Source organism: Chrysemys picta, chromosome 4 (genome assembly GCF_011386835.1).
Source record: "Chrysemys picta bellii isolate R12L10 chromosome 4, ASM1138683v2, whole genome shotgun sequence".
Classification (NCBI taxonomy): domain Eukaryota; kingdom Metazoa; phylum Chordata; order Testudines; family Emydidae; genus Chrysemys; species Chrysemys picta.
The window spans coordinates 47,464,058-47,490,462 of NC_088794.1; the positions used below are offsets into that span (position 1 = coordinate 47,464,058).

The 26,405-nt window shown below is 39.6% G+C and overlaps 1 protein-coding gene and 1 long non-coding RNA gene across 14 annotated transcripts in view; one reads left to right on the forward strand and one right to left on the reverse strand.

Annotated features, from left to right (window-relative positions):
- The window catches only part of LOC112058966 (uncharacterized), a 177,431-nt gene that overhangs the window by 81,751 nt on the left and 69,275 nt on the right, over positions 1 to 26,405 (forward strand). For all 3 annotated transcript variants that reach the window (XR_006176548.2, XR_006176549.2, XR_010600517.1), the window contains one exon: positions 387 to 477. This is a non-coding gene — a long non-coding RNA (uncharacterized LOC112058966). The remainder of the gene's footprint in view (positions 1 to 386; positions 478 to 26,405) is intronic.
- SBF2 (SET binding factor 2) overlaps positions 1 to 26,405 on the reverse strand; it is a 570,707-nt gene that overhangs the window by 69,500 nt on the left and 474,802 nt on the right. For all 11 annotated transcript variants that reach the window (XR_010600515.1, XR_010600516.1, XM_065592221.1 and 8 more), the window contains 8 exons: positions 20,819 to 20,991; positions 20,457 to 20,530; positions 19,860 to 20,055; positions 15,760 to 15,887; positions 13,631 to 13,806; positions 11,178 to 11,323; positions 4,974 to 5,172; positions 2,658 to 2,854 (listed from right to left, as the gene is read on the reverse strand). Coding sequence is in view for 9 of the 11 variants with exons in the window: in XM_065592221.1 (XP_065448293.1) it covers positions 2,658 to 2,854; positions 4,974 to 5,172; positions 11,178 to 11,323; positions 13,631 to 13,806; positions 15,760 to 15,887; positions 19,860 to 20,055; positions 20,457 to 20,530; positions 20,819 to 20,991 (1,289 nt within the window). In the remaining 2 variants the exon portion in view is untranslated. The remainder of the gene's footprint in view (positions 1 to 2,657; positions 2,855 to 4,973; positions 5,173 to 11,177; positions 11,324 to 13,630; positions 13,807 to 15,759; positions 15,888 to 19,859; positions 20,056 to 20,456; positions 20,531 to 20,818; positions 20,992 to 26,405) is intronic.

The window sequence follows — 26,405 nt, forward strand, 5'->3', positions numbered from 1 at the left end:
TGTGCTGTAGGATCAGTACTGAAGGCAGTGCAGTCCTTACTCTGGTAGGGAACGGTCAGCGCCAGCTTCAACTTTGGTATGGAGATACTAGAATGAGACTCTGCTTTCAGGCTCTTAGTGGAAGAAAATGTAGAGAATGATTTCTGTGTCCTATTTGGGGAAGAAGATCAGTACCTGTCCTGGTCCTGGGAGCAGCGTCAATGATGGTCCCCTTTCAGAAGTCAATGCTGATGTGGCAGACAAATGGGTCTTGTGAGAAATGACCCAAGGCCTAAGAGTAGGGGTTTGGCTCACTGGGAAACTAGAGACAACTGCAACTGCCTTGATTGAAGACGCTTCTCTGTGGCTGTGCATGGATCTGATGAGTCTTGCATCAATTTTTCCAGGAGGAAGAGTTTGAGTCTTGCCGCCTCCATCTTCTGAGTACAAGAATGATGAACATTTGGAGCAACACTTCACGACATGTCCCTCTCCTAGGTAAATGCCGATTGTTAACTGATTTACAGGAGGGCAAATTTTAAACTCCTGTGACTTGATGTCAGCCATTTTAAAGTAATATACAATGGGGTAAACCCCTTGTACAGTGGGGTAAAGAAAACCTATGAATAAACCATTAAGTTGCTTTATTTTATTATAGCCAACAGGCAAAAGAAACCTATAGAAGAAATAATAACTACCCTAACCACAACAAATTAACACTAATACTAGAGCAAGGGATGTGGACACTCCAAAGGTTCTGTCTTGCAGCAATGAGTGAGAAGAAGGAAGTGACAGGTGGCTGGGACGCTCTGTCCTTTATGCCCTTAGCTAGAGGGCACTTAAGGTGCACAGTCGCCAGAAGAGCCAATGATATTAAAAAAGAAAAACTGCTCTTGAGCAGTAGGTCAAAGTGTACTACTAGGGAACCTCTAGTGAGCGGCAGCAGGGTCCACACAGACAGTGTGTGGCCTGGTGAGCACTGTAAATTTATAACCCAGTGCAGAGTCCACTAACCACTAACGTAATAGCCAATCCAAATATTACTGTCGTTATTGAATTTCTAATTAAAATATTTCTGAAGTTTTAGCACTTTTTTGCAAGTGCCTGTGAAACATGCAAAGCTCTTATAGTTAAATATTATGCCGGATGTGAACTGTTCTTTATAAATAGTTGAAAATATTTATAAATATAATTAATAAGGTTCAATTTCCCATGGTTATTTCACAGAGATACCTTATGAAGCAGTACTTTATTCAATGGATTATGCAGAAAATACTTAAATCATGCAATCTATCCTCATCATGAGAACCTTGAGTCACTCATTGCTTTTATGTAACTTGCTTACCATAATACATTATGTTATTAACAGTGAAAAATTCCACAGGGCAAACTATTCAGTAATGTCAAGTACTTTAAAACAGATTTTTAGTCTTTAATTGCAGAAGTGGAGGAACTTATTGATCCAGAAATTTCTATACTGATTGCATATCTGCTTTGCCACTTTCCTCTCATGCTTTCTGAGCAACATTCTGATATTTTTTCTTAGAAATAAATTCCACTGGCTAGTTAATTCCCAACTCCCATGATACCATTTATTTCAAAGAGGTAAAAGGACCCTTCATTCTGCTCTAATTTCTCTGGGTCAGGCTAGGGTTTGGATAGTTAATCGCAAACCAAATTCTTCCTTATTTAGATAACCAAGTTCACTTTTGTCTTGAATTCTACTTCTAACACTGTATGCCTAAGAGATGCACCAGTCCTGTTTTCTTCATACATTCACAAGTATTCCCCCCCCCCCCCAAAATATATATAGAGAGATATACCTATCTCATAGAACTGGAAAGGAGACTGAAGGGTCATCAAGTCCAGCCCCTTGCCTTCACTAGCAGGACTAAGTACTGATTTTGACCCAGATCCTTAAGTGGCCCCCTCAAGGACTGAACTCACAACCCTGGGTTTAGCAGGCCAATGCTCAAACCACTGAGCTATCCCTCTCCCAGTACTTAGACTTTCCTTATTGGCTAACATCTTTGCGGTATTAACTTTATTCAGTGTCATTATCTTATCTTCAGAACAGAACATCATATACAGCTCACTCAGGCCCTCTCAAAAACATAAAACCAAGACAGTAACTATGAGAAAGAATAAGAATTAAAGACACACCATGCAGCTCATGTGGGAGGTGAAAGTCGAGAGTAATGTGTCCTTCACAATTCATTTCCCTCTTAACATGCAATTCACTTTCCTCCAATATTCTCTTCAAAGATACTCCATTATGACAGATCTTGCACTGTTCCAGTGGTGATCATGGGAAAGATGAACCTTTATCTCACCCAAAGAACCCAAGCAGAACTCTGGAAATCTCTCAGGCCTTGGTTTTATAAAAAGCTCTCTCAAAGTAAAACTAAAATTATGCTCAAAGCCATCAGAGAGTCAAATGGGTAGAATTTGCTCTAACTATTGCTATATCCCATAAATAATGACAACATGAACTCGTGTGTGATGCAAGAAAATAAGGTGCAACAACAAAACCAAATTAAAAGAATATTGTTTAAAGAAAGCAGGTGGGGTTGCTGTAAATTAAACAATTTATTCATGAGAACACCATACATCTCTAAAGGAAAAGAACCTCTTTCACTGAAACAACACATGCAGAAAGTCCAGAAACATAAGCTCACCTGCAGTATGTGTGTTTTGAGATTTGAAGAGGCCGACAACTCCCTTTCCATGGAAGCCCCCAGCTCTTAGCAGCAGAGTACTTATTTTTGAGTTTTTCCAGCAGACAACTGGCAGGCGATTGTGACGATAACAACGAGCTACCCTCTGCAAACTGCTGTCCTGCACAGACTGAGGTACTACCAAAAGTCCAGGATAGCTATATTAATCAATAGAGAGAAAATTTAAAAGATAATCAGAATTATTTTCAAAAAGATTCTTCCTTTTCCTTTTTAAAATAGGATACGTATATTTCTTAATCTGCAGTTTTCACTGATATATGCACTTTTATTTATCATAGAATCATAGAATATTAGGGTTGGAAGAGACCTCAGGAGGTCATCTAGTCCAATCCCCTGCTCAAAGCAGGACCAACACCAACTAAATCATCCCAGCCAGGGCTTTTAAAGAATAGCTAATTTTTGGAATACAGTGTATTTCTGATTATTATTTTGATAGGATGAAGAGTATTAGAATTTTTAAAAAGCAAATTTCATTGGAGAAAATGTAAACGACTACTTCCTTTTTTTCTTTCATTTACAGTCTTATTTGTTGATAAATCTCCTTGTTCCCCATTTATTCCTGAAATTCTCTCCTCAATCTGTCATTTGAACAGAGTCAGGTTTATGAGAAAGACATAAAAAACAGATCACTGGGGCTCTTCAAAGGAAACAAACATTATTTTTATATTTGACACCAGTGATTGTGTACAGGCGCTGACATTTTAAAGGCAAGAATGTTTAGATGCTTTGAGTTAAAACACAGTACTTTGGCATTGACCATAACTGGCTCATGTCAAAATGCATTTAAATATTTTAGTAAGAAACAATTTTGGAACAGCACATTACAAATTGCTGGTTATATAATGTTTAAAAAAACAAAACAAAGACAGTTTGGGAACTTCCACGATATAATAGTTTTGAAAACAAAAAATCAAGCAAGAGTGTTGTCTCTGGTTATGTAAGTGGAAGAAGGATTCAAGGCGTTTGAAAGATTTCTTCTACCTCCTACAAAGAAGATTCAATTAAAGTGTCAGTTTTATTTTGAGAGAAAACTAATTAAAGAGAGCACTCGGGAGATTTTACATTTTCCTAAAGAACCCCTCTTCTTCTATAATGCACAACATAGGATTGTGTGTGACACAATGTAAGTGAACTTATTTGACATTTACTGAACTTTATCATCAGGGAATGAATGCCTAATCCATTTTATGGTCTATTTCCTAAAATACAGTACCTGAACCAAAATCACATGACATTAAATAACCTCTCATATCCCAAAATTTGTAAACCAACTGGATATTGACTACTTTTCTCAAAATAGTGACAAAAATTCAAACAGGTATTTTTTGGGTAAGGAAAAGGTATGAAAATTATTTTAAAAATATAGTGATTACAAGCAACTTAAAAGCACAGTTAATATAATGCAGTGATTTCTTTGGTTCAATTTAACTAATATTCGCTAGTGATTGAATAAAAGTATTGCTGTCACATTGGTGCTTTGGATAAGAGACAAACAGCCTGGATTTAATATTCTTTTGTGCTCTTTCCATGAAAACGATGGCAATTTCATTTTTCCATAACGAAAACAACTTTTAGCCTGCAGTGTCTTTGTAGGATGTGAGTACTTCAGTGATGAAACTTCTGCAGATTTGCTGTTGTGTTAAACAGCATTTTTGTAGGCACTGATAATAAATCTCAGTTAACTTTCACAATAAAAAGGGCTTAAGCATTAACTTCTGACTGACGTTCAGGAGTTCACATATAGTATATGACAAACATTTTAAAGGAAGTGCTCCAACAACTGGTTCATGAGTTCTTATTTGCAGTTTCTGGTTTGAACTGTATTAATAAACATGCACGTCTGGGGCTTGTTTTCCTAGTCTCAAACTGAAGTTTTAGGTGTGTAACATCCAGTAACTTTAAAATGAATTGATTGTATGTAGCTCCCATGCACTGACAGGAGAATAGACCTTTAGGAGATTTCAAATTAGGATTTTATAATGTACAAAAAGGACATTATAGATCCAACTAAAATACAAGTCTTAGTAGCTGAACATACAGAGCTGCTAACAAATATGTTACAACAAAAAGAAAGAAAATCAGCACTGCTATGTTTGCTATAAGTTCAATGTTATTGGTTTGGGGTTTATGACAAGTACCATTTTCTCAGAATACTTTGCTCTCTAAATGGATGTGTTATATGTAATGGATGTTGTGGATGATGTGTAATATGGCAGATACACATTTCTAAACATAAGAGTGAACTGATTAACTCACCTTCTACAAAGTGAATACATCCTGTTCAATGCAGTTATTCGGAAGTATTCTGTTTTGGAGCGAGAAGAGCTACTACTGATGGTCCCCAGTCCCAAACGCTGATAGTCTCTAAAACAGGCTCTCTCTACTAACTGCTCCATTGTTGACTTTTCTGAGGCTTTCAAAGTACCACTTGTGTGCAATTCACTGTCATCTGAAACTGAAGTTAAAATACTTTTCTAGCTTAGTATTTAGAAATGCACTAGTTATATAAGTAGACTGAGATGCTTCATTCTGAGCAAAACATCACATTTACCAAATCCAACAATTGCTGATGGCAGGGACTAATGACAACTGATACCAATTTATACAAATTATAGCCAACAGGCTACAAATTTTATTAAAGTAATTTAAGATAAAGGCTACAATATCCTGGAACTGATGGAAGGGAGCATATGTGAAGCAGCAACACCCTAAAACTGTCACCAGCATCCCAGTGGCATGCAAATATTATCAATGACCTAAACAGTTCTATTTAAACCTAAGGCAAAGATGAGCCCATATAATTCCAAAGCAAGTAGTTCAGCATAATCTTCTGCACTGGGAAAGTTGATTTGGGATCTTCGGTTACTCCTGTGGATCTAACCTACAGGGTCCAAAGAAGTGGGAATTATGAACATTCCACATGCCACCCACCACAGAAACATAGAAATTACCTCACTAGATCAGTATCTAGTTTAGTATCCTGTCTCCAAAAGCAGCCAGCACCAGATGCTGCAGAGGAAAGTATAAGAACCCCACAGTAGGGAGATACTGGATAATCTGCGCCTCACATTAAATAATTAACTGATCTCTAACAGTTAACATGAGACATGAAGTTTAATATCTCTTCCACAAAATTTATCATTAATTATGATCATTCTAGATATCTTGTTATCCATATAAATGTCCAATCCATTTTTGACTCTTTATACGTTCTTGGCCTCAACTTCCTTTGGCAATAAGCTCCACAGTCCATCACGAGGTCGGGAGACCAACCCAACCCTTCTCTACCCACATCACCAAAACAATTTAAGCCTTGCCCAGAAGAATAATGTTGTTGCACAGAACAGGAGAAGTCCGCTCTCCTTTTCCTGCCAGTGGGGCCAATGCCACAGGAGCCGCATGCACTGCAGACTGAGAGGCGCTGCAACTTCTCAGTACACTCACTGCTGAGCACATACAGCTCGGCGAGGTGGCAGCAGCCAGCAGGGCACCCACCTGTGCCGATCCCGTGGGGGCAAGAAGAGGTGATCCAATCTGACTTGAGCCTGAGTGGGGTTGGTTGTTTTCACACCCAAACCAACCCAGACCCAACACTTGTAGTTGGGCCCCATCAGGTTTGGGTCAGATTGCAGAACACTAATTCATAGGCAGTGACCTGGCATATAAGAGAAGGGTGCTTGGAGTCTATTTGAATAATGACTTGAAGAAATGCTCTGCTAAAGTGGTTTTCAGTTCTTGATGCCTCTAACAAGGGAGTAATGTTGTGGAAATGTATGAACCCAATCTCACATAGTTGCCCTACATATCTCAGAGATTGGTACACTTCTTAAAGAAGACACAGGATCTGCCTGGGTCCTGGTGGAGTGGGCACTGATCTAAACTAGCTAGCTCAGTATATTCTGATGCAACAGTTAGATATTTTAGGGACAGATACTGCCAGGCCCTTCATCCTACCTATGAAAACTACAAATAATCTCAGGGAATTCCTGAAAGTGAATGATAGTGCCCGAAGCACATCCAGGGTACGCAGTACGGCTTCCCCTTGGCTGGAGTGGGGCATAAGAAAAAAGACAAAGCTATACTGGTATTAGACAATCAGGTATTACTTAGAAGTCTGAGACTCCTTTCAGCAAGATTTTAGAGTGAGGCCTAAAGGCCACCTTATCCTTATGTAATATATGTATATTGTGTAATATAGTATATTGTGCACCAGTCATAGTAATAGTAATACGTGCCTATATTTCTCCTTCCCTTTGGGCAGATGTTACTGCCACAAGGAAGGCTATCTTCATGGATAAATGATAAAGTGAGCACATAGCTAGAGACTCAAAAGGGTGGGCAATCAATCCCACTAGGACTATCTTAGAGATCTCAAGCAGGAGAAGGCTCCTTAACTGGGTGAAACAGGTACATATGGCCCTTAAGGAATCTAGCTACTGTCAGTTGGGAGAATGCTGTGTGACCCAGAATGGGAGGGATGGTTGGCTACCCAGTGTACTCTTAAAGAGCTTATAAACAGTCCTGCATTTTCCAGCAATAAAAGGTAACTCAAAATAGCAGATATCTGAGTGTCTAAGGGAGCTAACTGATGTTGCTGGGTCCAAATAGCAAATTTTTCCACTTTGCCAAATATGTAAGTCTAGTAGGTCTTTTCTACTGTGGATTAACATACTTTGGACCTCTGCAGAGCAACTCCTCTCAATGATGGTTTTCTAGTCTTCATCTAGGCTGTCAAGTGTAATGAATCAGGGTCTGGATGGAGGATCTACCCGTCGTTCTGGGAGATTATGTCTGGAAGAGGGAAGGGTACCGGATAGATTAATCCGGTCTGATAACCAGAACTGTCTTGGCCAAGCAAGTACCAGCATGATCATAACTACTGCAGGCTTCCTTGGGACCTGTGCTCAAGAGTCCAAAGGTCTAGGGCCTGGAGATGGTCCAGGTGAAGTCTCAACTCGAGTGTGGAATCATTTGTCACTAGTGTCTTAGATGGCAATGGTGGGGAAAAGGATAGTCCTTCTACCAGTTTAATAACAATAGGACTTCTGGGGGACCTGCACCTTTATGACAATAATATCTTTTGGGAAGATACAAAGATTTCAACCATGTGACTTAGGTGAAGTCTGGCATACTATATTATGTAAGTGCAGGAGGCCATGTCATCTAGAAGTCTGAGGTATGCTTGTCCTGAAGTTTGAGGATGAGCCTGTAAATTGTTGTTGAGATCCATGATGGTGTTGAATCTGTCCTGAGGCAGACAAACCTTTGCTGCTGTAGACTATGAATTGTATCCTCTGGGTTGGTACTAATACTGACTTTTATATGTTGACTTTGTGGTGGGCAGTGAAAAGCTGAAGTATTTGATGATTGGAGCTAGTCACGTGCTGTGTGATTTCTCAGGAATAAACCAACCGCTGAGGTATGGTACACCTGGATTCCTTGCTTTCTCAGGTATCAGAGGGGTAGCCGTGTTAGTCTGAATCTGTAAAAAGCAACAGAGGGTCCTGTGGCACCTTTGAGACTAACAGAAGTACTGGGAGCATAAGCTTTCGTGGGTAAGAACCTCACTTCTTCAGATGCAAGTCCCAGTACTTCTGTTAGTCTCAAAGGTGCCACAGGACCCTCTGTTGCTTTTTGCTTTCTCAGGTGAGCCACCACCAGTGCGAAGCATTTTGTGAATGCTGTTGTTGCTGCTGGTAATCCGAATGGAAGAACTCTATATTGATAATAGGAATTTCCCACTTGGAATTTCAGGTAATTCTAATGAGCTCGATGGATTGTTATGTGAAAGTAGTGAACTTGGAAGCTGAGAGCTGCAAACCACTCCTGGGGATCTAAGCAGGGGATTATAGAGGCTAGTGTTACCATTCTGAACTTGGGACGGCTAAATACCTTGCTCCAAATCCAGAATTGGGCACCAGCCTCCCTTTTTCTTTGGAATTAGAAAATAATGGGAGTAAACCCCATTCCCTCTGTATTCCACAGGCACTTCTTCCACTGCTTCAAGACTTAGAAGTGATTCCACCTGTAGCTGTAACAGTCTCTCGTGGGAGGGACCCATGAAAAGGGATGGGGAAGGGAGATGGGGGTAGGAAGGGTCTGAAATTGTATGGAATATGCCACCATGATGATCTCTAAGACCCAATGGTCTGTGGTGCTGAAAAAATAAAGTAAATGGTTTCCAAAAGGAGAAGAGGAGTAAAAAAAGATCCTCTAGGTGTTATAAATGGCTCCTAACCAAGGCATCAAATCAGCTGCCTTGAAGCTGTTGCAGTGAGTGGCTGACAAAGAGGAGACAAAGGGCACCTCTTTTTTGGCACCTCTGCTGAATATAGGAGCTCTGTTTGGAGTAGGTCTGGTGCAGATGTGGTTACTTCCCAAAGATCTTAAAGGTGCTTGTGAGTTGGCTGAAACTCAGAATTTCTGGTTCATGGGAAATTTTGACATTTTGAAATTTGGTTTCAATCTGATTCCAAGGTTGTTTGTACCTTTCTAGGTATGCCAGAAAACGTCAACCACAAGGACTTCCTCATAGCAATAGATGTGGCCATGGACTTAACTGTTGTGTCTGAGATACAGCCTCAGCCTCCAGTCTAGTACAGTATGGTGAGAAGGATGTGCTGACCTTCAGAGACTAACAACTTGCCTTAAACTGCAGCGAAGAGTGTAAGCCTTGCTCACCTTTTGCTTTTTTGAACAACCTGAAAATGCCCATCATTAAGTGGCATCACCACATCTCAAGAAGGGCAGTTCTTAAAACCAGGAGACTACAGTTCAGCCATAAGGGTCGGAACCCAGTACTGAGGAAGCCTCACAAACTAAGGAATTTTTTTACAATTTTTTTTTAAAGGTGTGTGTGTGGTGGGTGGGAGGGGGGAGACAACAATTAACCCATTAACACTAAACTTACTAACACTTCCTGCCTTTTATGCATTCCGGGCAGCAGGACATACAGGGTACAAGCGCAACTCCAGTGGACACTGCTAGCCAAAGAATCCAAGCTTGAGCGCAGGGAGTGGACACGCACCACAAATGGAATCTATATGGACAAGGACCAAAGAAGAATCTGGATTTCCACACGATGAGAGTTATTTCTGACTAATGTGAGGACATTTTCCCTCTGATTTCTTTCCCTTCTCCATCAGATGAGGGACGAGCATTAGGTATTTTTAGCCTTTTCCTTGAAGGCTTTGTTCATTCTTTTTGAGAGCACACAATGAGCCAAGCTTAAGAGTTCAGTAGGAATGAGCTTTATATACATCCACATATTTTGTCCCACTCACACTTACCAACCAGTCCAATCATTTTATTAATGAAAAAAGGTATTTCAATAATAAAACAAAAGAAAGGGGGAAAAAGATTAGACTCCTTTTCCTACTTGTAATCTTTCCTATATATATATATATAAACACCAACACCAGTGCTGTGATAAATAGGAAACATTTGGCTTGTGTAATGTTTTGAAGAAATAATTAATTTTTGATACACTTCATTATCTGAAATAGTAAATAAAAAAAGTGAAGAATGATGTGACAAAACAATACCTATTTAGGTATAGGAGAATCTGGTTCCCTCTAGTGGTATGTTTTATTGTAGCATTGATCCAGATTAGGAAAAAATGGATGTTGTGACAGCAGTTGTATGCAGTGTTGTTGTAGCCATGTTAATCTCAGGATATTAGAAATATAAGGTGGGTCAGATAATATCTTTTATGGGTCCAATTTCCATTGGTGAGAGAGACACATTTTTGAACTTGTCTCCTCACCAACAGAAGTTGGTCCAACAAAAGACATTACCTCACCCGCCCTCTCTCTGTAATGACAGCAGCACATTTTAGAAACTGAGGTATTTAGAAAAAAACAAAACAAAATGAACACTTTCTGCCTTCAGCACCAATACTTTCCACTGATGTCTGGAAGTGTGATATTTTCACATGTAATACTTTTTGTTAATTGAAGAAATCCCCTCATTTTATACTTTCATATCTGTTGATAGAACCTATGCTATTTGCTTCTTCTTTACACTTGCCTTTCTAGAATGAGACTCAACCAATCTAGATTAATGGCTCATGACAAACTGTTTAACAATATTGTACATGAACGCTGCTAAGTTTGCCTTAATGCTGTTAGCCAACGTTATCCTTGTCTACTCCAGGGTGCTATACAGGGTGGTAAGCAAAGTTGTACTGAGCACAGTTCGGTGATTAAAAAAAGGATCTGAAATTTGAAAATTTCCGCTGCAAATAAACTAAGTTAAAAGCTTGTGCTCCCCCTTATTTCCTACAAACGTGGGAAAGTAATAAAAGTTCAAAGTCTTCACCAAGTGATAACATTTGAAACCTTTCAGTCTAATGTCTGAAATAGACCCTTTTACCAATTAATTACTGTTTGAGAATCTCTTGAGAGGTCAGTGTATTTGAATGGATGCATAAGCTCATCTGATAACATGAATATATTTTACCAGAGATATCATCATCTTCATTCCAGCCTGGACGATTCCCTCTTTCTTCCACTATTGTGCCTGTCTTCTTCTTTAATAAGTATTGACGACCAATTGTCATCTTCCCTGCACGTTTGGCTCCTTTCACAATTGTTTTTGAGAAGGTGCTAGAATTCAGAAATAAATAACAATGCCTGATCTCAAAATGTAGATAAAATACAACAGTTATATTTAACTCTCACTAATATTCAGTAGCTGTATCGGTATACCAAAATACACTTGTAGGATGTATCTTCTCACCCACACAAAGCATGCTTAACAAATTTTCATTTAATTTCAAGAAAGAAAAGTGAGGTCAGGACCTCAGAAAATGGGCTCCTAAAATTTTAAATTCCTAGTCCTGGGATTTAGGAGAATGTGCTGTGGCAACACTATGCCAACTGTGTCCAATAGTAAAGAAAAAACAACCATCTTCTGTTTGCAGGTTTTAATTTTGTTGGAAATATAACAAATAAATCTTCCTGGTTAACAGACTGAAGACATGAAAAAAGAAATCTAAAAATCTCTGTATTCCAGAATTATGTTGGGATTCTAGTCCATTGAGCCAAAAAGGCACTAATCAGTAGAGGAACACATGAATTGCCACTCTGTAACAGACTAATAATCCACCTAGTCTAGTAAGGTGCCTAATAATGGAGTATAACATATTCATAGATTCCAAGTCCAGAAGGGACCATTGTGATAATCTAATCTGACTCCTGTTTAACACAGGCCAGAGAACTTCCTCAAAATAATTCCTAAATCATATCTTTTAGAAAAAACCCAATTTAAATTAAAAATGGTCAGTGATAAAGAATCCACCAGGATCCTTGGTAAATTGTTCCAGTGATTAATTACCCACACTGTTAAAACCTTATGCCTTATTTCCAGTCTCATTTGTTGAGCTTCAGTTTCCTGCCATTGGATCATGTTTTATCTTTCTCTGCTATATTGAAGAGCCCATTATTAAATATCTGTTCCCCATGTAGCCACTTATAAACTCTGATCAAGTCAGCCCTTAATCTTCTCATTGTTAAGCTAAATAAATTCAACTCCTTAAATCTATCACTATAAAGCATGTTTTCTAATGCTTTAATCATTCAATCATTTTCTTTGAACCCTCACACCCTTCTTGAACTGTGGACACCAAAACTGGATGCAGTATTCCAGCAGTTCTGATTTTTTTTTCCCCCCAGAGTCATTGCTTCCAGGATAGAGTCCCCCATCCTGTAAATATGGCCTTCATTCTTTGTTACTACATGTATATGTTTATATATAGCTGTAGTAAATACATATTATTTGCTTGCATCCAGCTTGCCAAGTGATCCAGATTGCTCTATTTTTGTGTTGCCTGTAATTTTCACCAGTGATAATTTAAGTTTTTTTCCAGGTCACTGATTAAAATTTTAAATAGAGAAGAGCCAAAAACTGATATATGTGGGATGCCACTTGAAACACATAATCAATGACAATTTCCCATTTGCAGTTACATTTTGAGACCTATCAGTTAGCCAGTTTTTAATCCATTTAGTGTGTGCCATGTCAATTTTATATCATTCTAGTTTTTCAACCAAAATGTTGTGTGGTACTAAGTCAAATGCCTTACAGAAGTCTAAGTATTAACACTATTACCTTTATCAGCCAAACTTGTAATCTCAAATTAGTTTGACAAGATCTATTTTCCATAAACCCAAGGCATTAATTATATTACCCTTCTTTAATTCTTTATTAATTGAGTCCTGTATCAGCTGCTCCATTACCTGGGCCTACAATTACCCAGGTCATCCTTTCGATCTTTTAAAAATATTGGAACAACATTAGCTTTCTTCCAGTCTTCTGGAAATACATCAGTATTCCAAGACTTACTGAAAATCAAAATTAATCATCCAATTTGCTCCTCAGCCAGCTCTCTCAGAACTCTTGAATGCTTCGAATGGACCTGCTTCGAAGGAAGACTAAAAAACCCAAACTCTACATTATAGGTCACTAGAACAAGTGCACATCCCATGAGTGTAAATTTCTTTTTACCTATATTAGTGACCAATCCATACTCTGAAGTATGAGGAACCTCTTTATATGTTGCCATAGAATTAGTATAACTGCAGATGTTATTCATATAAATGCTCAACTGTATGCTTTGAATCTTATTACAGTAATTACTTCCATAATTTCCTAAGGCACGTATTTCAACAGGTTAATTATACACTTTTATGACTAAATTCATACATATTTTTACACTAGGTAGCTTTTGTTTGGCATACCTATGTAACATGCTTGACAGAAGCTAGACAATTCAGCTTTATTGAGGACTACTGAAATGAACTTGCAATTTTGGAAAGCCATCAAAAATGACACAGAATTCAATGCACTGGACTAACAGTAAACAAGAATATCAATAATAAATTCATATTAAAGAAAAATAGATTATACTTTACCGAAAGGAAGTGTTCTTTTCTTTTTGCTTTGGCAAGATTATCTGCGGTGCAGTTTGCCCAGCTGCAAAAGCAAAGGTGCTAAAGATGGACTGAGGATAACGGAACTTCATTAGCTGTTTCCTAAATATTTCTACCACTTCAGGACTCACTTCCTCATCAAATGCTACTTTAATTAACTGCAAATAAAAAGACATAACATGTTAGAGACTGGAAATAATTTAATATGCAACTTTTGAGATCAAAGAAAATGAAAACAATCCCACAAAGGAAGTAAAATAATATATTAATAAACAAACAGAAATATGTATATGTTACTGATTATGGCAATTCATTTTATTCATTTTTACTTTATTTTTTAATTTTATATTCTAATGCCAAAATACTTCCACTCTGTAGTGTCTGGAATTTCCATAAAATTAAGACAAAACATCTGAGCAAATCTAAGTAGCAGTTTTTGCACTAACATTTCTACACTAGTTAAAACACTACCCATATTTTCTTGCTACATGGGATGGCAAGGGCTGGAAGAGCTCTGGTGGGCCAGGTCCTTGAGGCTAGACAGGATGACACTGGTAAAAGATTGACACTTTAATTGATGGATACTCTTTTGTTTGCCGTACACAAGGCATATCTGATCCTTCGTTTTCATTTCACTTACTTTAGTTTTTTCTCTCCAAATGGCTAATAATTCTGTTGTTCTAGGACCTCCTTGAAATGAGGTCTTGAATATTTAGCGGTCACCCTAATATGACATTTTAAACACATTAAAATAATATAGCTGTAGCCATTCTCCCTTGATAGTCATAATTAATACACAAAGCAGAGAGGGGTCTATTTCATATAATATTGAACTTTGGCTGTTAGAAAAGGAACAGAAAGTAAATCATTTGCTGGTTGGTTTTGTTTTGATAACCTAAAACGAAACTACATTAAACAAAAGCAGAGATTATATTTGACCAGGGTCCAGAACCAGAAACTTTGAGTTGTGTCTGCATTTAGCATACTATTGAAGGATGTTAGAAATTTTATTGTTACTGTTAGTCTCCAAAAAGAGCTTTGGAAAACAAAAGGCCAGTTACTGTTTTACTTGAAAGGCATATAAGAGTGACTCCTTAAATTGTTAATTAAATCCATTCATTTATATAGGTTAATGTTTATGAGAGAAATATTATGTTACACAGTGACTATTCAAAACACCAGTAAGAAGAAATTGATGACATACTCCTAAATGAAAGACTCTCCATTTTATCAAATTGTGATTTTTTTTGTCTTGAACAAAGTAATGAACTTTTGTAGCAGTAACCAGATCTAGCTAAACATTTCATGTTCTGAAGCCACACTTACATAATTTTAATTCTATTGATTACAATTCTTGAAGATTTCTACCTTACATTCCTCTTCCCTTCATTTAGGGCCTCATCATAGGCTAGAGTACTTCAGACTAAATTCACTGTAGGGGGCTCCCGGCTCTGGGAAAAAAAAAAAACTCCAGAGGATTCCCAACTCTACAAACTGTCCTGTTCTACATGCCTTTGAAGAATAGCCTGTGAGACCTGTCCCTAAACTGGTAAATCCTCAGGAATCTGTACAGATCATGGGGCTCCACCAAAGGTCAGAGCTGCCTATGGAGAGGCCCTGTGCTTCTGGATTAGCTCTCGACCTTGGTGATACCCCAGGCTCCATTTTAACTGTGCTACCATGGACTTCCTCCTGCCATGGAGCCACCCAGAAACACTGGGTGTTCTTATTTTTTCCAGATACACTCCACCAGGATGGAGGAGATTTGATGTACATGCCTTTTGACCTACCCAGACTCAATCTGCTCTTCAGCAGAGACTTTGGACCCAAAGATTGTCCTCCAGAGGGTCCAATGGAGGGGTCAGAGGAGGAGTGAGAGAAACAGGCAATGAAAACCATTTATGCTCTAGTAGATATTGAGTGTATGTGTAGGAAAGCACTTCCGGGTTCCTGTGAGATGCTGAGACCCCTCCAATACCACTGACTTCACAAGGAACAGAGGATACTCAGCCGCTGCCAGGGGCCAGGGTGTTAGTTGCAGCAGGTTATTTTGATGAGATCATAATTTCAGGTGTTTTACAAAGCATAAAGAATAAAGCACTCCATTCTACCTGAAATGATGCTGAGGTGATCTGCAGTCCTTCCTGCATATTCTGTTGCAGCTGGTTCTGTATAGTAATCTTCTTCTCCTTCATAATAGATGCTATGGGAAAGCTCCGGATCACTGTCTGTTCTCCAGCTAAGTATCATAGAATCATTTACAGACACGTTAGGTCATGGAATCATATCTGATTTAGTTCTATTTTACTTTGAACAGGTGTTAATGAATGGGTGCAAAGAAATGGAATATAAGGCACATGATCTTGGCTAGAAGGCCAATAACAATCCAGAATTCACTTTAGGCAAAAGGCTTTAAAGCAGGTGATAAATTCCCAAAATATGACATACAACCCAACATTCAGTTAACTAACATTCGTTTTTCCCATTTGACCTTAATTAGGATGATTGGAAAAATATTTTTTCATTCTCTCTCTTTCTAAATGGTGGAAATGGCAGAAAAAACTATTTGGTTGTAGTCCAAAAATCTGTCTCTAACTATTAGTAATCTGTCATATTACATTCTGAAGTTTATATATAACTGATATGCATTAGTTTCCTTATATAAAACTATGAACATTATGTATTTACATTTTTGCTTGATAAATTAATTTGTTTAATAAAGTAACTAAAACAGAGATTTCCAAACAAGAAAATCTGATCTTTAGAACTACTACACTTCCCATGACATAATTAAACACAATATTTAATCCAGTAATGATTGTTGAGGGAAAAAAGTAAACTCCATTACACAGGGTTTTCAATATGTCCAAGATAACTGCTTTTTCAATTTCTACCATTCAGACTCCTTAGTTTTTAATTACTGCACTTTTATTAGTCTGTGCTATTTAAAAAAAAGTTTGAACATATGCAGACCTTTGAGTTCAGGAATTTATCTCCCCCTCACTGTTAAAGTCCTCAACTACAAGCCCCCATCCTGACATGGCTCATCACTTGACATATGAATCCACTAAATGAGATTTTAATCTTTAGCCATTAATGATATTTTTGTACTTCTCTAGTACAGAGTGCACTGCTGTAGGTTTCACAAATCCTCCATAAAGTAGCATTTTACAGATGAGGAGCGTGAGGCACAGAGAAACTAAATGACTTGTCCAAATCAAACAGTAAGTCTGTGGGAGTGCCAGGAATATACCCAAGAGTCCTGACTGCCAGTCTTCAGCTTTAACCACTATACAACATTCCCTCACTCTTGTGATAACACTACTGAACTGTTTCACCTTGTGCAAGTGACACCTTAAATGACTGCTTCTGTCTGCTTCTTGAAGCAGCTAGTCATGCTACTCACAAGAGCAGAGGCAATTCTTGATTTAGTCTGAAGTGGAGCACAGGATCAGGTCCAAGAGGTGAATATAGCTGGACCGCTTGGTAATAGTGATCATAATATAATTAAATTTAACATCCCTGTGACGGAGAAAACACCATAGCAGCCCAACACGGTAGCATTTAATTTCAGAAACGGGAACTACACAAAAATGAGGAGGTTAGTTAAACAGAAATTAAAAGGTACAGCACCAAAGATAATATCCCTGCAAGCTGCATGGAAACTTTTTAAAGACACCATAATAAAGGCTCAACTTAAATGTACACCCCAAATTAAAAAACACATAAGAGAACCAAAAGAGAGCCACCGTGGCTAAACAACAAAGTAAAAGAAGCAGTGAGAGGCAAAAAGGCATCCTTTAAAAAGTGGAAGTTAAATCCTAGTGAGGAAAACAGAAAGGAGCATAACTCCAGCAAATGAAGTGTACAAATAAAATTAGGAAGGCCAAAAAAAAATTTGAAGTACAGCTAGCCAAAGACTCAAAAAGTAATAGCAAAAAAATTTTTTTTTTAAAAGTACATCAGAAGCAGGAAGCCTGCTAAACCACCAGTGGGGCCACTGGACGATTGAGATGCTAAAGGAGCACTCAAGGACGATAAGGCCATTGTGGAGAAACTAAATAAATTCTTTGCATCAGTCTTCATGGCTGAGGATGTGAGGAAAATTCCCAAACCTGAGCCATTCTTTTTAGATGACAAATCTGAGGAACTGTCCCAGATTGAGGAGTCCTTAGAGGAGGCTTTGAAACAAATTGATAAAGTAAACAGTAATAAGTACCAGGACCAGATGGTGTGAAACTGCAGGACTACTACCTGTAGTCTGTAACCTATCTTTTAAATCAGATTCTGTACCAAATGACTGGAGGATAGCTAATGTGATTCCAATTTTTAAAAAGGCTCCAGAGGTGACCATGGCAATTACAGGCCGGTAAACCTGACTTCAGTACTGGGCAAACTGGTTGAAACTATAGTAAGAACAAAATTGTCAGACACATAGATGAACATAATTTGTTGAGGAATAGTCAACATGCTTTTTGTAAAGGGAAATCACGCCTCACCAATCTACTAAAATTCTTTGAGGGGGGTCAACAAGCATGTGGACAAGGGGGATCCAGTGGATATAGTGTATTTAGATTTTCAGAAAGCTTTTGACAAGGTCTCTCACCAAAGGCTCTTAAGCAAAGTAAGCAGCCATGGGATAAGAGGGAAGGTTCTCTCATGGATTGATAACTGGTTAAAAGATAGGAAACAAAGGGTAGGAATAAATGGTCAGTGTTCAGAATGGAGAGATGTAAATAGTGGTGTCCCCCAGGGGTCTATAAAGGGCCCAGTAGTATTTAACAGATTCATAAATGATCTGAAAAAAGGGGTAAACAGTGAGGTGGCAAAATTTGCAGATGATACAAAACTACTCAAGATAGTTAAGTCCCAGGCAGACTGCGTAGAGCTACAAAAGGAGCTCTCAAAACTGGGTGACTGGGCAACAAAATGGCAGATAAAATTCAATGTTGATAAATGCAAAGTAATGCACATTGGAAAACATAAACCCAATGATACATATAAAATGATGGGGTCTAAATTAGCTGTTACCACTCAAGAAAGAGATCTTGGAGTCACTGTGGATGGTTCTCTGAAAACATCCACTCAATGTGCAGTGGCAGTCAAAAAAGCGAACAGAATGTTGGGCATCATTAGGAAAGAGATAGATAATAAGACAGAAGATATCATATTGCCTCCATATAAATCCATGGTACGCCCACATCTTGAATACTGCATGCAAATGTGGTCGCCCCATCTCATAAAAGATATATTGATATTGGAAAAGATTCAGAAAAGGGCAACAAAAATGATTAGGGGTATGGAATGGCTGCCGTATGAGGAGAGATTAATAGGATTGGGACTTTCAGCTTGGAAAAGAGATGACTAAGGGGGGATATGATAGAAGTCTATAAAATCATGACTGGTGTGGAGAAAGTAAATAAGGAAGTGTTATTTACTCCTTCTCATAACACAAGAACTAGGGGCCACCATATGAAATTAACAGGCAGCAGATTTAAAACAAACAAAAGGAAGTATTTTTTCCACACAGCGCACAGTCAACCTGTGGAACGCCTTACCAGAGGATTTTGTGAAGGCCAAGACTATAACAGGATTCCAAAAAGAACTAGATAAATTCATGGAGGATATGGCCATCAATGGCTATTAGCCAGGATGGGCAGGGATGGTGTCCCTAGCCTCTGTTCCTCTGGGAACACGCGACAGCGGATGGATCACTAGATGATTACCTTTTCTGTTCATTCCCTCTGGGGCATCTGGCAATGGCTACTATCGGAAGACCGGATACTTGGCTAGAGGGACCTTTGGTCTGACCCAGTATGGCTGTTATGTTAAGTATGAACAGAAAGCTCAAAGTATATTTTTATTGTATTTTAAGTAAATAGGACCCCAAAGGCCTACTGTAACATGGGAACAATGCTAAAATTCAGTACCTAAAAACCCAGGTGGATATTTGGATTGCAGATAAATTAAAATGTAACATCAAAAATAAATATCATTATATTTAGTGATAAAGTCAAGAATCTAGGCACATGGTCTATTTCTGTACAGATGATCAACATGAATTAAATTAATACTTAATTGAATTCTTAGCAGTTTTTTGTTGGGTAGATTTGTTTTGATGGTCTTGCTTAAATAAACTGCAGGGCCAGTTCAAGGTCTCATATACCTGTCAGACCATATATTATTCTGATCTTAGTAAGAAAGACCATACCTAATTGATCATGAGGAGTGCCTTTAAATATAATTCTGTATGTGGTAAGGAACAAAGCTCCTTCTGCTGGGAGAATATGGGGACCTCCGAGCAATCCTCCTGTTGCTTCCTCTCTCCCATCAGGATCCAGCAGCACACGGAGACCATCACACACAAACTCTTCTCCTGGCAGCAAAGCTGGTCGCAGAATCTTAGGCTAAGACCAAATATAAGAATTTTAAATGTAAGTATAATGTACAGTATAACACTGCAATCTACCAAATTGGTATTTGACATGAAAAAATTTAATTTCAAAACTGTTGAGACTGACTCTGCGAGAGGCTGAGTTTGGACTCAACTCAATAAAATTGGTCTTAAGTAGTTGTCATGCCACCACTTCTTTATGTTCAGAGATTTGGCTCTGCTACTTTCACAAGTTCATATTTCATGAGACCAAAGCCAAACAATTTATCAATCACTGGTGGAAAATTTCTTGATTATACTGTTCAGTGATCAGATATCTCTTCATAATATTAGAAAAAGGAAGGCTGAAGCCACGTCAAACTGTGTACGATTCCAATACGTGTAACCAATACAAACACCTTTTATAATACTTACCTTCTGTATTGGTGGTAGTCTTCTACTCTCTCGATGGACGGCCTCCAGAGTCTCAATGTGCATTGCTACAATCCCTGGGAATCAGTGACACCATAAATTAAACCTCACACAATATAAGAAAGAGTAAAACAAACTAAATATAACTCCACGGTTTGAAATCCTAGAGTTAAACTGTCAAGGAAAAACAGCGTAGATGTCATCAATGGCTATTTGGAATTCATCAATGATTACAGTCTAGGAAACAAACCCATAAACTATACTGAAAACAACAAACCAAAAATACACTTCTACTGGAAAATATCAGTTCCCAGAGAAAGAAGTGACAATTTTGCAAATTTACATTTTTTTAAACCAGTTCTTACCTGGTATCATGCAATGAAGGCTCTTGATGTGATCCTGTGTAACTCCACTCTCTGTACATACTTTGTCTATAAACCTGGTGATGAAGCGTACAACTGCATTGGCAATATCATTGTTCTCAGAGTCTTCAAACCCACTTTCGGTGTCATAGCTCTCTGCAACACTGCCGGCAATACTACAGAAGAAAAGGAAAAAAAACTGCTAGTGTAAAAAAATCCAGTTAGCTAACCATAATGCACAGAGAATAACTACCATATATTTTTTGTCTAATGAGTCTGCTGTATTCAGTGTAGCTAAATATATTGTCCACTTTGCCTCTACACTTCAGGCACAGTTTCAGATACTAACAATATAAACACCAGTGTATGCTGGTGCCATCTCTACAATAGCACTCCCACTGCTGGAGCTGCACTGGTGAATAAATAAGGTAGAAAACAAGTCTGGTATAGACAGGTACAGTTCCTTAAAAAGGAAAATCCTTTTAAGTCTGGTCCCATGTCTCCTCTTCATTATACTTAGCATCATTCACAGTCTGTAATCCATGCTCAACAAAGAGAAGGATACTGACCCTATGCAGGATACTGACCCTATGCAGTAACTGTGGTTCTTCAAGACGTGCATCTCCGCGTGTGCGCCACTCTAGGTGTGCATGCGTCTCATGAGCCTCAGATAGGGGATTTTAGGTAGCAGTGCCTGTTCAGCCCACACATGCAGCCCATACAGTCTCATGCTCTGCACCATAGCCATACAGAGCTGTGCAGGTGAACTGCCCTCAGTTCCTTTTTTTCCAGCTGAATTCCATCACAAAGAACTCGGAAGCAGAGGAGATAAGGGCAAGTAGTGGAGCACCCATAGGGACAGTCTGCTTCTCGAGTGTTTCTTGCTCTTTCTTGGCTGTGGTGAACAGGTCTTCTGCGTGATGACCCAACATCAAAATAAGCAGTGGAGTGTAATGGGCTCTATCTCCCATTTGTGATCCTGTGAGAAGTGCCTACTGAGGGTATCTGCTGTGATGTTTTGCATGCCAGAAAAGTAAGCTGCTGAGATGCTGATCTGATTTAGAATGCACCAATTCCAAAGCCTCACTGCTCCAGAGCAGAGGGAAGATGATCTCACTCCCCCCTTGATGCCACATTGATGTAAGCTTCTATGAACTCCAAACTTTGCACTGGGGTTAAGGTGGACTTTTGGATGTTTAATTGTAGTCCCAGTCTGAGAAATAGGTCTATGGCCCTCTGAGTGGCCAGTGAGACTTCACTGTAGGAGAGTCCCTTGAGCAGCCAATCATCAAGGTATGGGAAAATCAGAATTCCTCGTCTGTGAACACGAGGAGCCATCACTGAGAGAAATTTTTAGAACACTTTGGGTGCAGAGGAGAGACTGAATGGGAAAGCCTTGTATTAAAAATACTCTTGACGGAGAGCAAAGCGTAGGAAGCTTCTGTGGAAGGGGTGAATTGCTATATGAAAGTAAGTAGGTCAAGAGCCGAGAACCAAACCCCTTTGTCCAGTGATGGAATTATTGCTGCAAGAATTACCATCTTGAATTCTGAATCTTTGCAAATCTGTTAAGTAATCTTAGATCCACAAAGGATTTCCAGCCACAATTCTTTTTTGGAACCAGGAACTACCTGGAATAAAACCGCGTCCCTCTGTGTTTCATAGGAACTGGTTCTATAGCACCCAAATTCAGGAGGAAGTCTATTTCCTGTCATCGGAGGTACTTGTGAGAGGGGTCCCTGAAGAGGGATAGGGAAGTGGGGTGGGATGGCCGGAGGGAAGTAAAGTGGATGGAGTATTCTGTTGAAATGATCTCCAAAGCCCCCGGGTCCACAGGGATATGTTCCCAAGCTCAGTGGAAGTGAGAGAGATGGTCACCAAAGCGAGGGAGACATGCAGATTGTTGAAGTAGGTATGAGTGGGACTGGTAACTGAACACCTCGACCACCCTGTCAAAATTTGTGTGTCAAAATTGTGGGTTGTCAGGTTAATGCCTGAGAAATAAGTGGTCTCTTCTTTTGGAACTGTTGTCTCTTATGCTGGAGTATGTAAGGTACTTGGGAGGCAAGTAGGGTGACCCAATGTCCCGATTTTATAGGTACAGTCCTGATTTTTGGGTCTTTTTCTTATATAGGCTCCTATTAACCCTCCCCCCCCCCCGCCTCCCCACTCCTGTCCCGATTTTTCACATTTGCTGTTTGGTCACCCTAGAGGCAAGAAACAGAGTGGGACAAGATCTCTGTGCTGTCTGGGACTTACTAAACTTTATTTTTTGTGAAAGGGTGTAAATTCCCAGAGAACGCAAGTTGAGCCTGAGTCTTTCAAAGTATGCAGGGACTTGTCTGTCTTTTTCACAAACAGCATCAATCCATCGAAAGAAAGATCCTCAATTGTATTTTGGAATTTCCCTGGAAGCCCCGAGAGCTTCAGCCAGGAGGCCCTCCTCATTACTACCACTGTGGAGATAGAACAAGCTGCTGTATCAGTGGCATCCAGAGAGGCCTGCAGGGATGTCCTGGCCAGCAGCTGACCCTCTGCAATGATTGCCTGAAATTGTTCCCTCTGCTCTGATGGAAGATTCTCAATAAAAGAATTAAACTTCAAATAGTTAGTATTTCACCACGAGGGCTGGATAGGTGGTGATCTTAAATTGTAGAGTACCCCACAAACATGATTCAAGGCCAAATAAGTCAAGATGATTTTGGTCTTTGTCATATGGTGTTGATTTAGCGTGGTGCTGTCTTCCACATTTGTTTACAGTGTTAACCACAAGGGCGTTGTGGGAGGGATGCGAAAATAAAAATTAAGAGTTCTTAGAGAGAACATATTTTTTGTCCACCCTCTTACAGGTAACATAAGAACATAAGAATGGCCCTACTGGGTCAGACCAAAGATCCATCTAGCCTAGTATCGTGTCTTCTGACAGTGGCCAATGCCAGGTGTCCCAGAGGGAATGAACAGAACAGGTAATCATGAAGTGATCCATCCTCTGTCGCTCATTCCCAGGTAGGCTGTATTGTGGCTGAGATATGCCAAATTATTTCTGAAGGGTCTAGCAGAGCCTCATTAATAGGCAGCACAATGTGGGCAGATAATGTTGTAGGCAGGATGTCAAGCAGTTTATACTGTAACTCCTTAACCTCCTCAAGTAGAATTTGCAAGGAGTCTGCTATACTTTTAATGAGGTCCTTAAACTGTTTGAAATCATCTGCTGGAGGAAGCATAATGACATCATCTGGGGATGAGGAAGAGAGAGTTGTTGGAATGACCTCCTTGTCCATTCACTTCCTGCTCCTCAAAGGTCTCTTCCTGTGGATTGGGCACCCTAGAGACAGAGGCTGGTGGGGATTATTTGCCCTTCTCCCAGCAAGAAACACTAGAGGCCCTGTAGAATTGTAATTAAGCTGCTCAAGGGTCCCAGTACAGCCAATGAGATGGTGCATATGGCATGGGTCGGAGGTGCCCAAGGGTGTCCATACCAGTGGGATGGAGTATGAGGATGTCTTTCAAGAAGTTGTTCTGATTCCCTGGAGGTCTCAGGAAAGAAAGTCCCCTGATAATGGAAAGGAGAGCCATGGACAGAAATCTGGGAGACTGATGAAAAGTCCCCATCATCTTCCTCATTGTCACTTTGTCAGGGATGGACACCCTTAGAGATAGGTGTAGACTCCATCGGTACCAGGTAAATGTCCAGAGAGCAAGAGGTCCTCAATATCGAGAATGGGTTGGTGCCAAACAAAGGAGATTCAAATGTTTGTGTTACTGCCAGGTCCCCCAGGAATCAAAACTCTTGCAGTACTGAAACATTGGTTGGTGCCAAAAAGGCAGCCTAGGCAGAGGTAACTGTGGCAGAAGGAATTGATGGTACTGAAGGTCTTATGCACTATGATGATTGACCAGTAGGTGTTGTCTGGTCTTCTGCAGTGCCGAAATGCTAGGTACTCAGGGTCTGGTAGACTGTCAGTACCAGAAGAGCTGATCTTTTCCTCCCTACTGTTCCAATCACAGACAGTACTGATCTTCCGGAGCTAGAACCCTTAGAGTCCTTGGCCTTGCTGGTGCTCATGGTACCTGAAAAACCTGCAGCCACGTGGGTACCAAGCTGGAGACCGGTAGGTGTCGAAATGGTTGTCTGAACCGGAGACAATCTCTTTGAGGTAAATTCTCTACCTAGAGGGCTTGAAGACTGCTTCCTATAGTCCTTTTGAGAGGATTCCAGAGACGACTTATTTGATGCTAAAGGGGATGCACCGAGGAGGCTGAGGCAGCTGACTTGCTTGAAGTTCATTGTACAGGGTGGGGTCCATTGGTTGGGGTCAGAAGCTGGCCAGAGAGAACTCTCCATCATGAGGAGACATAACTTAGGTTCCTGTTCTTTCTTGCTCTTAATTATAATGCCAAGCAGGAATTACACTTTTGGGGAATGTGTGACTCCCCCGGCAACGGACATGCCGGGAATGTCTGTCACTCACCAGGATCACCTTCCAGCATGAAAGACAGCATTTCCAATCGGGAGAACTGGGCATGCGCTCCCAGTGTTTAAGTTCCCCTGAGAGGCAAAAAAAGCTAAAAGGACAACGATCCTTACACTTATAATTAACTTTCTCTCTCCCCCCCCTCCACCCCCATCTCTATATATAATTTTTTATTTTTTAAAAAAAATTATATAATTACAACTAACTAATACGAAGCTAACACTAAGGACTCACATTAACTAACTAGTAGATAAGAGAAAGGTAAGCTCAACTTGGACACTGCTGAGGTGCCATCGCAGGCCGAGGTGGCTAAGAAGGAACTGAGGGTGGCTCGCCTGTACAGCATGCGACTGAATGGCACTGCTACCTAAAATCTCCAATCTGAGGTGCATGCGCACCTAGAGTGGAGCGCCCATTCAGACACTACTCGAAGAACAATAATAAATTACATTAAAAAAACCTACATTCAAAGAACAATTAGATTGCAAAGGCAAATATTCAGAAATTATTAAGTGCCAGAATGAAGGTGGAAACTTAATTCACTTCTCTTGTGCATATGAATTACATTCTTTAATCATATATTGTTTTTTCCACTGGACTCCTGCCTCATTCAGTGCATAGAATGGATGGTGCTCAGGTAATTAATCAGGGTTGTGTAGTGAGTGAGGCTGTTTGTAGGACCCCAGACTCAGTTGTTGTGAAAGTTGGAAGGTGTGTACTGACTAAGGCAAGGGATTGCAGGAAGAGAAAGAATGGTCTCCTGGTACAGGCAGTTGACTACTACGCTGGAGAATTGGATTTCACCTCTGACACTGCTATACAGTTCCTGTGAGATGCTAGGCAAGTCACTTACAACAAATGTTTCACTGGTGGTCACTAACTGTGTTCCTCACAACTTGACATAGTAGCGGCTTAATTTGCAGAAGGGCTGAGTACTCAAAACTACAAGTGAAGATACTGTAATGGAAGCAGGTTTTCAACATATAAAGAACTCCTTTGTCTAGAATAATAATACTAAGTGTCCTAATTTATCAACAAGTCTGACTGCCCCTATGAAATGCATGTCATTTTAAGTGGCAGCAAACAATCCCTTGTATGTGAGATGGTTGCCTTTC